At 44.9% G+C, this 13405-nt stretch overlaps 1 protein-coding gene across 1 annotated transcript in view; it reads left to right on the forward strand.

Moving 5' to 3' along the window:
• FOCAD (focadhesin) overlaps positions 1–13405 on the forward strand; it is a 226511-nt gene that overhangs the window by 26491 nt on the left and 186615 nt on the right. Inside the window, 1 exon segment of the mRNA XM_044300978.1 lies at positions 9904–10058. Within this exon segment, the coding sequence (XP_044156913.1) occupies positions 9904–10058 (155 nt within the window).

Consider the following 13405-nt stretch of genomic DNA (forward strand, 5'->3'; position numbering starts at 1 on the left):
TTGAACAGAACATATAAACTTTATTTAACTTTTTGAACATAACGTTAACTTTTTTGCTTACTGGTGATTTTTTTTTTTTTTTTTACCTTTATAGGACAAACCTCTCCTTCCCCATGGGACAATGTGCAAAGCGCCCAAAGATGTGGCGAAGTACATTATGCACTTTGTCCCAGGTGAAAGGAGGGGTTTGCAGCAGCTCTGTGTGAATGGGCCCTAATAGCCCTGTGTACCTGTCCTGTGAGATGTGATCCCTATGCTAAGTGTACCTGTGTGTGTGTTACTTCCGGAAACACTCCCCTAAGCATAGGGCAGGGTGGTCAGGACAGAAATAGCGGGTGTCTTATTCCACTCCTGCTACAGACACGACATCTTTTTCGGGGTAACGGTTGGGTTGAGGTACCAGCAACGACATTGGGGAAATGTCTCTTGTGTAGACGGCTCACTACACTGGTGGATGGGGCCACGGAACCTCCTGGATACAGGAGGTTCTCGATCTCTTCCTGAAATTTGAGGAAGGATCCTGTTTTCCCAGCCTTACTGTAGAGAACTAAACTATTATATGAAGCCAATTGAATTAAATATACAGACACCTTCTTATACCAGCGTCTGGTGCGTCGGGAAACTAAATACGGAGCCGACATCTGGTCATTGAAGTCCACCCCTCCCATGAGCGAATTATAGTCGTGGACACAGAGGGGCTTTTTTTTAATGACACTGGTTGCTCGTTCAATTTGTATTGTCGTGTCTGCGTGAATGGAGGAGAGCATGTAAACGTCACGCTTGTCTCTCCATTTCACCGCAAGCAGTTCTTTATTACACAAGACCCTTGCAAAACGGGTGGTAACGAGCCGTTGGGGGAAGCCCCTGCGACTAGGTCGCGCGGTGCCACAGCAGCCAATCTGTTCTAGGAACAAATGCCTGAAGAGGGGCACACTTGTGTAGAAATTGTCCACATAAAGATGGTACCCTTTGCCAAATAAGGGTGACACCAAGTCCCAGACTGTCTTCCCACTGCTCCCCAGGTAGTCAGGGCAACCGACCGGCTCCAGGGTCTGATCTTTACCCTCATAGATCCGAAATTTGTGGGTATAGCCTGTGGCCCTTTCACAGAGCTTATACAATTTGACCCCATACCGGGCGCGCTTGCTTGGGATGTATTGTTTGAAGCCAAGGCGCCCGGTAAAATGTATAAGGGACTCGTCTACGCAGATGTTTTGCTCAGGGGTATACAAATCTGCAAATTTCTGGTTGAAGTGGTCTATGAGGGGCCGAATTTTGTGGAGCCGGTCAAAAGCTGGGTGGCCTCTGGGACGGGAGGTGGTGTTGTCGCTAAAATGCAGGAAACGCAGGATGGCCTCAAATCGTGCCCTCGACATGGCAGCAGAGAACATGGGCATGTGATGAATTGGGTTCGTGGACCAATATGACCGCAATTCATGCTTTTTGGTTAGACCCATGTTGAGGAGAAGGCCCAGAATTTTTTTTAATTCGGAAACTTGGACAGGTTTCCACCGGAAAGGCTGGGCATAATTGCTTCCCGGGTTGGCGGCTATAAATTGAGTGGCATAATGATTTGTTTCTGCCACGACTATGTCCAAGAGCTCCGCAGTCAAGAACAGCTCAAAAAAATCCCAGGGCCGAACCGATCTGAGCTGTCTCAACCCGAACTCCAGACTGGGCAGTGAAAGAGGGAACTAATGGTGCGGCTGAAGTTGGGGACTGCCAATCAGGGTTTGCCAGCACCTCAGGGACTCTAGGGGGTTTACGGGCCTGTCTGTGCGGTGGCTGTGACGGGGTAACTATTGCACGTGCCACCGTACCAGCTTCAACTGCCCTTCTGGTGCTCGCTACTTCACCATGTTGTACGGCAGTGCTGGTACTAGGTCCAGGGTGCTGGTGTATGCCTCACCACGTAATCCGACAGCGCCAGCCCCACTCTGCTGCCCTTGAAGCGGATCCTGCGCAACCTGTGGTGTAGCAACACGGGGCCGGGTACGCCTGGTGCTATCGGGGACCTTAACCTCCTCGTACGAACTTTGTGTCAGACTGCCACTGCTTTCTACAGGTTCATAGTCTGACCTGCTAGATTTGTCAGATGAGGGTTCCCATTCCTCATCCGACTGGGTCAGAATCCTGTAGGCCTCTTCAGAAGAATACACCTTGTTTGACATTTGGACTACTAAATTTAGGGGGTATTCAGTGAGACTACCCAAGAAAAAAAGCAAGCCTGTCTTACAAATGGGAGGCTAGCGAAGTACCGGAGGCCGCTGCGATTGATAAAAAATATCAAAACTGATTTTTTTTTTTTTCTATCGCTGCAGCGCTTGGAAAGTGATTGTGCAGTGATAAAAAAATAAATACATTTTTTGTCACTGGGGCGGGGCGGGCGTGGGTGAACGCACGTGTGGGCGACCGATCAGGCCTGATCGGGCAAACACTGCGTTTTGGGTGGAGGGCGAGCTAAGGTGACACTAATACTATTATAGATCGGACTGTGATGAGTTTTGATCACTTACAGATACTATAAAAGTACAAATGCTGATTAGCGATATGCTAATCAGCGAGTGCGGTTGGCTGGGCGCTAACCGATTGCTAACTACCTAACCAAGGGGCCTAAACTATCCTAAAACCTAACGGCCAATACCAGTGAAAAAAAAAATGTGACCGTTTGCACTGATCACTTTTTTCCCTTTCACTTGGTGATTGACAGGGGCGATAAAGGGGTAAATTGGGGTGATGGAGGGTGATCTGGGGGCTAAGTGTTGTGTCTTGTGTACTCATTGTGAACTGTGCTCCTCTGCTGAGACCAACCGACGAAAAGAATCAGCAGAGGAGCACAGCAGCCATTTAACACCTTACATTTATAAATATAAGGTGTTAAATGGCCTGTGATTCTTTTTTTTTTAAATCATCAGCCTGCCAGCGATGATCATTGGCTGGCAGGCTGATTATGCAACCCCTCTTGAACTTTTGCCGGCCCGCAATGTGCATGCGCGGGCCGGCTGTGAGCGAGATGACTCATCCCTGCGTGACTCTGCCTGACACTGCCGCCTCCGGACAGCGATCCTGCGTTAGGCGGTTAAAGGACTCAGAGGTTTGTTAGTGAACATTAGTGATCAAACAGCATCGTGAAAACCAAGGAACACACCAGACAGGTCAGGAATAAAGTTGTGGAGAAGTGTAAAGCAGGGTTATGTTATAAAGAAAATATCCCAAGCTCTGAACATCTCACAGAGCAGTGTTCAATTCATCATCCGAAAATTGAAGGAATATGGCACAACACCAAACCTACCATGGCATGACTGTCCACCTAAAAGTGACAGCCCAGGCAAGGAGAAAACTAATTAGAGAAGCAGCCAAGAGGGCCATGGTCACTCTGGAGGAGCTTCAGAGATCCACAGCTCAAGTGGGAGAATCTGTCCAACGTACAACTATTAGTCGTGTACTCCACAAATCTGGCCTTTATGGAAGAGAATCAAGAAGAAAGCCATAAGTCCCGTTAGCAGTTTGCCACAAGCCATGTAGGGGAGACGGCAAACATGTGGAAGAAGGTTCTCTGGTCAGATGAAACACTAAATGCAAAACGCTATGTGTGATGCAAAACTAACCATGTACATCACCCTGAACACACCATCCTCACTGTAAAAATGGTGATGGCAGCATCATGCTGTGAGGATAATTTTCTTCAGCAGGGACAGGAAAGCTGGTCAGAATTAATGGGAAGATGGATAGAGCTAAATACAGGGCCATCCTGGAAAACCTGGTAGAGGCTGCAAAAGACTTGAGACTGGGACGGAGATTCACCTTCCAGTAGGACAATGACCCTAAACATACAGCCAAAGTTAAAGTGTAATGTTTTTTTTCTTTTTTACTTTGCACATACATACTACTTTCTGTCGGTCTATCACATAAAATCCCAATAAAATTATTTTGAAGGGGTTCTGCAGTTTGTTTAAACTGATGATCTAGCCTTTGGATAAATCATCAGCATCTGATCGGTGGGGGTCCGACACCCGGGACCCCCCCGCTGATCAGCTGTTTGAGAAGGCAACGGCGCTCCAGTAGCACCTCGGCCTTCTCACTGTTTACCGCAAGCCTAGTGACCCCCGCCAATCAGATGCTGATGATCTATCGAGAGGATAGGTCATGGATGTCAAACTCATGGCCCTCCAGATATTGCAAAACTACAACTCCCATCATTCCCTGATAGCTGTAGTATGCCCAGGCATGATGGGAGTTGTAGTTTTGCAGCAGCTGGAGGGCCACGAGTTTGACATCCCTGTGATAGGTCATCAGTTTAAACAAACTGCAGAACCCCTTTAAGTTTGTGGATGTAACATGAAAAAATGTGGAAAAGTTAAAGGGGTATGAACTGATTATCAACTAGAACACCCAGCTTATCACGGTTTATAGTATAGGGGCAGGATAGAACACAGGAGAGGGGAGAACTGATTATCTATCACCACTAGAACACCGTGATAGATACTAACAGCTGAGGCAAAATGGCATCCCCTATAATTGTGTACAATCAGAAGATAAAAACTAAGGATTAGAAAAAAAAAGGATGTTTATCATTATCTGGTTTGAAACTGGCAGAAAAAATTGTAGCTGACACATTCCCTTTAATTATACTAATGGAGCATTGCTACCCTTCTGATTTTGTGAGTGTTGAGGGTCCCTGAAATCAGACCCACTCTCATCAAATACTGATTACAAAGTATTGTGATATTGATTATTTTCCCTAATGCCTCCACACTGGCATTGCTAGGCAGATGATCCCGCCTCCCGAGGACAGGAAACAGCAGCGAAAGTCCCAATAAAAAGACACCTCCTTCTACCTGCTTCAGTTGTTGTTGTTTCCTGTCCCTCAGCTGGTAGACTCTGCCAGTGCTCTGGCTAAATCTTTGCTCACCCTTGACTATTCCCCTTCTTGGGAGGGCTGTGCAGGGGACAGAGGCTTCAGGTGGAGTGTGGACTCTACTTCTCTGTCCCTTGGAGTAAGTTTTGCTGAAGGCATTCCGGGCTGTGTGCCATGCAAGTACGGGGGATCGGCGCCGCTTACGTCCGGTAGATTTGAGGATTCCAATCACACTGCACCCTGCCACTTCCGCCAAAGAGTGATGCACTTCCAGTAGCCGGCTGAAGTCACGTGGGAGCGTGCGTCGGCTAGCCAAAGGTAGTTTAGTGCAGCCAGTGGAAGCGCATATTGTGCACCTGACATCCAAGCGTAAAATGGAAACTGCAGTTTCAGGAAGGCGTAGTCTTCTCTACTGGCTACAATATGTCCTCTGCTGATGCTGGAGATGTTCCACGCATATCTGCAGATGCCTCAATGCAGAACACTACAGAAATTCAGAACACTACAAAAAGTTCAAGATGGAGTTAATAACATCTACAATAAATCTTCTCAGCCAGGCATACGCCTGTTAGCATGCCCCAATTCACAGGGAGAGTTAGAAATTCTTGAGGCTCGCCATTTACATGAAGGGCGAGCTATGCCATTTCCAATATCAGGCTTCACCGTTCGGCCTCTCCAATGCACCTCAAATTTTTACAAAAATCATTTATTATTTTTTATTTTTTTTAAATCTGGAGGGGATTCTTGTGATCCCTTATCTGGACGATCTGATTGCCGCAGACTCAGCTCAACACCTCTTAGTTCATCAAAATGGTGGAGACTCTATCCTCGCCTGGCTGCATAATCAATCCCGACAAATCGAGTCTAGTTCCCAGTCAACAAAAATCTTTTTGGGAATTCTCCTGGACTCTCGCCGTCTATCATTTTTTCTTCCCCAAAATAAACAGGAGGCATTGGTAAACTCAGTGACAACATTTTGTTCCAAGAAGATGTCACGGATGGTGTAACAGAAAACAAGAAGTTACAAATAAGGATCCGACTGGCTTGATCCGAAACTAAGGAACAAAAGGGTGACCCCTATTTAAGCCCTGAAACTCTCCGTCTTGTCAGCCCATGCAAAGATCTCTATGATAGAAAATTGCATGCCCTCGTGCCTCGACTGTATGACACCTGAACACCCTATAATAGTGAGGGGACACGACCACCGGCTCCCTACACTTAATACGGAGGGAGTCGGGTCACCTAGGATCAAGCAAACAGGAAAACGCAAATCAATGAACAGACTTATCTGTAGAAGGATCAGTTGTAGCATCCAGCATGTACACACTCCAGGAAGTTGTATAAACCGCAAAGTGATGCAGTATGGGAATGGATTTAAAGGGATGCAATCAGTGCAACTACATGACAGCTGAGAGAGGCTAATGAGATGACAAAACGAAAGCAAAACAAAAGAACCTCAAGCAGGAGGTTCTGAAGAACGTCTGTCAGAGCTTCTCAGATGTCTGGCGGTGACAGAAGACTGCCTTGATAAGGGAGATCATGCGATTGCTTGGCCTTCTAACATCGACAATACCCTCGGTAAATACACAAGAATATTGCAGTCTTTCCTTCTCTCGTCTTGGGACAAACAGTTCCTTGGAAGAAAAGACATTCGATAAGTGGCGATGTTTGCCACTATCATCTACGGTCCTTATTCCTAAGAGAATCACAGCTGCAATGGCAGCACTCCCCTGTGTAGCTGGCAGCCTGACACCCGGGGCAGTGGCCAGCAGGGCTCAAGAGGCAGCTGTCTTGGGCCCCACAGGAGCAACTGGGCCCCGGGCAGCTGCCCCTTTTGCCCCTTGTTAAAGACGGCCCTGAGAGTTTGACACTTTGAGCCTAGAATATTGAACCTTTTCATAATATTCAAATTTTAAGCTGCATTTATGCAATTCCTTTTAATTTGCATTACAAAAATAAATGGTCTTTTGTACAATATTCTAATTTTTCAAGTTTCTCCTGTAGATGTTTTTTTCACACGCATGTAATCCGGATGCAACCTGGATGGAAAAAACGGAAACATTGAACTCAATCACAGACAAAACTGATTGAACTTACATGCAAAACATCACTTTTCCCTGAACGAATCCTGACACAATCCGTATCACTTGATGTGAAGAGATCTTCATAGTTTAATTTTACTAAGTAGCAAAATATAAAGTGAATGAACAAAAGAGAAATCTAAACCCACGACGACCTTTTGCCTTCTATACATTAGCAGTTCTTCTAGGTACACCTGCACACAGATTTTGATGGAACTTGGCAGGCAGAACTAATCACAGATCCTATGTAGGTGTAGGCTTGCTCAAATCCTTCTGTCTTCATGTAATCCCAGACAGATTGGATGATGATGAGATTAGGGCTCTGTGGCAGCCATATCATCACTTCCAGGATTCCTTGTTCTTCTGAAGACAGAACTTAAAGGGGTTCTGCACTTTCAGCTTCTGATCGGCAGGGTCCGACACCCGGGACCCCCGCCGATCAGCTGTTTGAGAAGGCAGCGGCAGCGGCGCTCTCTCTATTTACCGCCGGGCCGCCCGCCCACTGACGTCACGACTAGTATCAACTAGCGTGGGCACGGCTAAGCTCCATTCAAGTGAAAAGAGCTTAGCCCCGCCCACGCTAGTTGATACTAGTCGTGACGTCAGTGGGCGGGCGGCCGGCCCGGCGGTAAACAGTCAGAAGGCCGCGGCGCTGCTGGAGTGCCGCTGCCTTCTCAAACAGCTGATCGGCGGGGGTCCCAGTGTCGGACCCCTGCTGATCAGAAGCTGATGATCTATCCAGAGGATAGATCATCAGTTAAATGAAAGTGCAGAACCCCTGTAATGATGTTGGTTGTATTTTTGAGGCTGTTGTCCTACCTCAGAATAAATTTAAACTATGAACACTTCTATTTTTAAAAGCATGTACTGTATTTTATTAATAGTGTTTGATTGGTATAGGGATAGTAGAGATGACGTGGCAGATCTGGGGGGAGATTTATCAAAACTAATGTAAATGAAAACTGGCTTAGTTGCCCATAGCAGACAATCAGATTCCAACTTTCATTTTCCAAAGCAGCTCTGAAAAATGAAAGTCTCCCCAGTTTTCCTTTACACCAGTTTTAATAAATCTATTATTTCTGTGAAAGAGAACCCACTTAGAAAACTGAAGCCAAATATCACGTTCTAATAGAACAAAGCAGAAATGGCTTAAGTATAGTGCATCTCTGCAGTGATGGCATGACTAGAGAAAATTACCAGCGTCTTTCTGTCTGAGGATGAAATATGAGCTTGGCTTCCAGATACAATAAAAAAGCGTTTACTGTAGAAGACTTACACAATGCTTATAAACCCAAATTGTTTAATGCATTTAGAGCACAAGATCTGGTTATTTTCAGCCAAGCGTAATAATATATGGAGGGCAGGCAAGCCCTGTTATGTTTAAAGCCTAGGGGGGCATTTATCATGAGGGTAATATTTGAAGTAAGTTTTCTTTGCGACTGTGAGTATTTAGCACCAAAATGATCCAACACATGTTTTATAAATTTGAGGTATCTGTAAATGTATACTTTAGTCTAGAAATGCTACTCCAGTTTTTCATTTATTTATTTTTTTAAGTTATATTTTCACAACTTTTGCCGACAGAATTCTTGAGTGCAGGGCTTAATAAATCCACCCTTTATAACTTCTATGTGTATTTTCAAAATGCAGTAAGGTCCTTATACCTGCGGTGGTATTTTAAATGCTTTATTTAGTGCACCGGTACAGCCTGGGTGTTGGTGATTGTGACAATTTCATTATTTTTATTTTTTTTTTGTGACTGTAGTGTTCAGACATCATAGGACTTGTTATATCTTTTGTCGAATGGAGGCACGGATCGGAAGCCCGCTAAAGGCTTTGTATTATTTGAAAGCTGACATTCCAAGCTTTCAAACAATACCAAAATTATAGCATTATCCTCAGTACATGGGAAGATATCACTGTTTGACACTCGCTTTTTAACAGTGATATCTCCTGTTTCTGTTGGGCTAATGCTGTCATCGTGCTAATGCCTGGAATACCAGCTTTCAAACAAGACCAGTTCCATGTCTGTAGCTGCTACCAGTCAGGAGCTATGAGCAGCTAAAGAACAGTTAAGTACTTTTCCCACAGCCCGAACTGAGCTTGGGCAAAACAGTTAAGAAGATTAAAGGGAATGTGACAGAATTTTTTTTCTGGCAATTAAAACCAGATAGCAAAACCTATTCTTTATGTTTCTAGCCTGCTTTTATTTTCTGGTAGCAGATTTTCTTATTCTAAGTTTTAAACATGATTATGGGGCTGCGATCTTCCCTGGGCTGTTCTTAACAGCATTTAGGAATATGCTTTACAGCAGCCACTTTGGGCCATATATACAATAGACAAGGAGTTTTCTAGGCATGCTCTGTGATCTTTGCTGAGGTCATTGCACAAGGAAAGGATAAACTGTGACCAGAAGTCGAACTGCATTTTTTATGGAAGAATAAAAATACTCCTCTTACCATTTTGGAGGAGTATTTTTACTGATCCTGAAAAAATGCATTAGTTGTCAACCGATGTTTTCCATCAGTTGTGAAAAAACCCTCTGTCATTGTAATGTTTTAATTTTTTGGGCACCAGAAAGAAACATCCTTGCATACACCTTCTTTTTTTTATTTTTTTTGTCATTCCCAAATATTCCTTTCTCAAATAATACTTTTGCAGACAACGTTGACCAAGGTCTGAAAATAGCACTGAATCTGATGAAAGCAATAAAGCCTGTTCACAGGCTGTTGACTGTTTCCGGTAGCAGCCAGCAGAATTCTCACACTGCGCACTGCAATACTTGCTGTACCTCTGGATCCATGCTGCAAAGTTAATCAGCCCTTGTGTTTACATGTATGTTATACCAGAATATAGGATGTTGATTCTTCTTTGTACTGTGACGATAGATGCTCTAATAATGCGTTATAAGTCTACAACCTGGAATTGTTTATACCTTTTCTTTCTTGAAATCCCTTCTTCCAGACTCCATCCCTGAATGTCCTCTGGGAGAAGTGCTGCTGTGACAATGTTGTAGTGAGGACAGCCTGTTGTGACGCCCTGGTAACATTAGTAGAACAGAAACATGCATGTTTCACCTATGTTCTCAATGGTGTCCTAAACCTTATCCCTTCTGCCAGGTTAGTATAGTTTCTGTAGTGTCTTTCTTTTTATTAAAGTTCCAGTTGTTCTGTCTTGATTAAAGGGGATGTCTTAACATTTATTATTAATATTCCTAAAATAAATGAGCGCTAACAGAAGGAGCCTCTAGAACAAACAAACAAAAGACAGCCCATAAGGGCCTAAACAAGACATACACAGTATGGTGACTGAAAAAGAGAAATATGGAAAAAAACAGGAACGTTCTCACCCATATATGCAGTAAAACTGGATGTTGAATTCTCTTCCGTATTGCGGATGTCAGACGGTAGACATTGTTGATGTGTCACCATACCGAATCATAATCGTCACCACAGCATAGACAGGAATCGGGAGCAGCAGACCCTAGAATACCCTACTAGAGGGGCAGGGGCTGTAACACCCTACCTGTCTATACGAGGTACTTGCCCCGCAAGGAGCGTCCCCGTCCGGATACCTATCCCTATGTGGGGCGGAATCCCTAGTGCACCCTATTCAGGTAACTCCCGACGTGTCACGTTTCATTCAGCGAACTAATCAGGGGAGATGTACATATGTAATAACAAGCAATGGATGGGGCTTGTGTTACAAAAACAACAAATAGTAAGGGGGAATGAGTACAAGCTAATGGTTAAGGATATTCCAGAAAAACAGGGGGTTGGTCAGTCGGACTCGAACCACCTAGAATAAATAACCCAAATAGCTAGATTGCAGGTGCACCAGTGGGTAATGCCTGCCAGAGTCCAGGTGTGACCCTAGGATACGTGCTATCAAAATTGGCTGTCAGCAAGGAGTGCCTACCTGTCAGCGCCTTTTAAAAGTAGCAAGTCGCGCGCCAGTGTTCCCGATCCTACATCACGTATAATGTATACAAATTTATGCTACCTACTCATCCCCCGTTTGGCAAACTTTTATTGTCTTCCAAAGTTACACAAGGGGACGCACCCTCTTAAGGGGCGTCCCATTGTGTCGGGGGTGGGCAGCCTCTGCCAAAATGTGGGGATTTATGTGGACCGGGTTTTGGCGCCCTTCGTCACTGCGCTTCCCTCTTATACCCGAGACACCACGCATCTGTTGAAACAGTTAGAAGGGATCCACATCGAGGAGGCGAGTATGCTAGCTAGCATCGATGTGGAAGCTTTGTATTCCAGCATTCCCCACACCTTGGGTATTAGGGCAGTTGAACACTTGTTGAGCACCCGTGAATGTCAGTACCGCGCCCACAGCTTGTTTGTCCTCTCCCTATTGGAATTCACTCTGACCAGTAATGTGTTCTCTTTTAATGGGAGGATCTACCACTAGCTCAGGGGCACAGCAATGGGGAGTTAATGTTCCCCATCGTATGCTAATTTGTTCCTGGGCTGGTGCGAAGAGACCTTGGTTTTCAGGGAGGACTGGTCTGTACTTATGGACCAGGTAGGCTTGGGGGCGCGGTACATTGATGACATATTCATCATATGGAGCGGAAGCGTATCTTCGTTCCGTTCATTGGTTGAGATGCTCAATGACAATAGCATTGGTATGCACTTTACCTGTGAGGTGGATGGTAAATGGCTGCCCTTTCTTGATGTCCTTGTTTCCAAGACAGATACTGGTGAACTTGAGACTTCTGTATACAGAAAACCAACATCCACTAATACCTTACTCAGGTGGGAGAGTAGTCATCCTCTCCCGCTTAAGCGAGGAATCCCTAATGGACAGTACCTCCATCTCAGGAGGAACTGTTCCACTAAACGTGAGTTTATTAGGCAGGCGGCTGACCTACGTGTTAGGTTTTGCCAGCGGGGATATCCAGACAAAGTTCTGAGGAGAGCGTTTAGGTCTGCACTTCATGTACATAGAACGACTCTTTTAACCCCTAAACTGAGTTCATTGCAGACCTCAAAACTTATCCGTCCAATTACCACTTATGATAGGGCGTCACATGAAATCGGAGAGATTTTCCCCAAAAATTGGGGTATTCTCTTGCTGGACCCCGACTTCAGAGAGGTGGTGGGTGAATAACCACACCTCACTTATCGTCGTGGCCGTAGTCTCCGTGACAGGCTGGTTTCCAGTGAGTTTATACCCCCTTCCCCATCCGGTTCCACATGGTTAAAATCTAATGTGAAAGGCTGCTATAGGTGCAGTGGTTGTATCTCCTGCACCTATATGAAAACTAGGAAGGTTTTCAGCAGTACAGTCACAGGCAAAGAGTACTCTATTCACCATTTCATTAACTGTCGAACGCGCGGAGTGATATATCTTCTGACCTGTGAATGTGGCAGAGGATATGTGGGCAAGACCATCCGCGAGTTTGGCTGAAGAATTGGGCAACGTCTAAATGCTATATCTGAGGCCAAAGACACACCTGTGGCTAATCACATCCATAATTACCGTATTGGGACCGCACGATTCTTCAGCGCGAGACCCGTTGGATTTATTATCTAAAAACTATGGCCCCTATGGGCTTAAATGAGCTGAATAACTGAATTTTAGTTGTTATATTTGAATTCTTCAAAATTCTTGACCCCTTTTTCTGGGAAGTCTTTATCGCCTACTGACTCCAATTAGGATAATGAATCAACACCTTTGACCCAATGCTGGGTATAATTACCAGATATTGATTCAGTTACATATTTATTCCCAGAATTTTTGTAGTCACTCAGAATTGAGAAAGCTCGTTGGAAGAACGAGTGAAGCGTTTTCAAGAAATCTACAGTACGTCCAGTTGCCTTGATTTATTCTTTACAGATATACCATGACCTGGATAAATGAGAACCTTCACAGACAAGTCTTTGGATCTTTTTGTGTGTATGACCTAAGGTTTATCACATTCTTTCCTTGGAGGGAAAAAACTATAATGGCAGCAGGCCGTAAAAGAGACCCAGTTTGGCAATATTTTAATGAAGTTCCTTTACCTATCAGTAAGGCAGGCATGCGTGCAAAATGCATACACTGCAACAAAGAAATGCAAGGCCTGGTGGCCCGAATGAGACAACATCATGAGATGTGCTGTGATGAAGATGACCAGAGAAACACATTTTTATCCTTCCTAAGTACAACAGAAAAATTGTCCATATATGAATCTTTATGTAAAAAACTATGATTTTAAATCAAGCCTTACTAACTAGTGATTTAAATCGGTTTGATTTAAATCAAATCCACCCTAGTTGCTAAGTACATCGTCGCGCCTCCTGATTATACATGTAACCGTCCCTGCTAGGGGTGTGGCCCTCCAGGGCCTGCTTGGTCCGACCATGTGGCGTGGCACGCCACGTGATTGGCACGCCACGTGATTTGCGTCATCATACCTTGGCATTGCGGGCTCTGGGGTGCGTCGCCGGTGCGCCGGCCTACTTCCGTGCGT

This window comes from Bufo gargarizans, chromosome 7 (genome assembly GCF_014858855.1).
Source record: "Bufo gargarizans isolate SCDJY-AF-19 chromosome 7, ASM1485885v1, whole genome shotgun sequence".
NCBI lineage: Eukaryota > Metazoa > Chordata > Amphibia > Anura > Bufonidae > Bufo > Bufo gargarizans.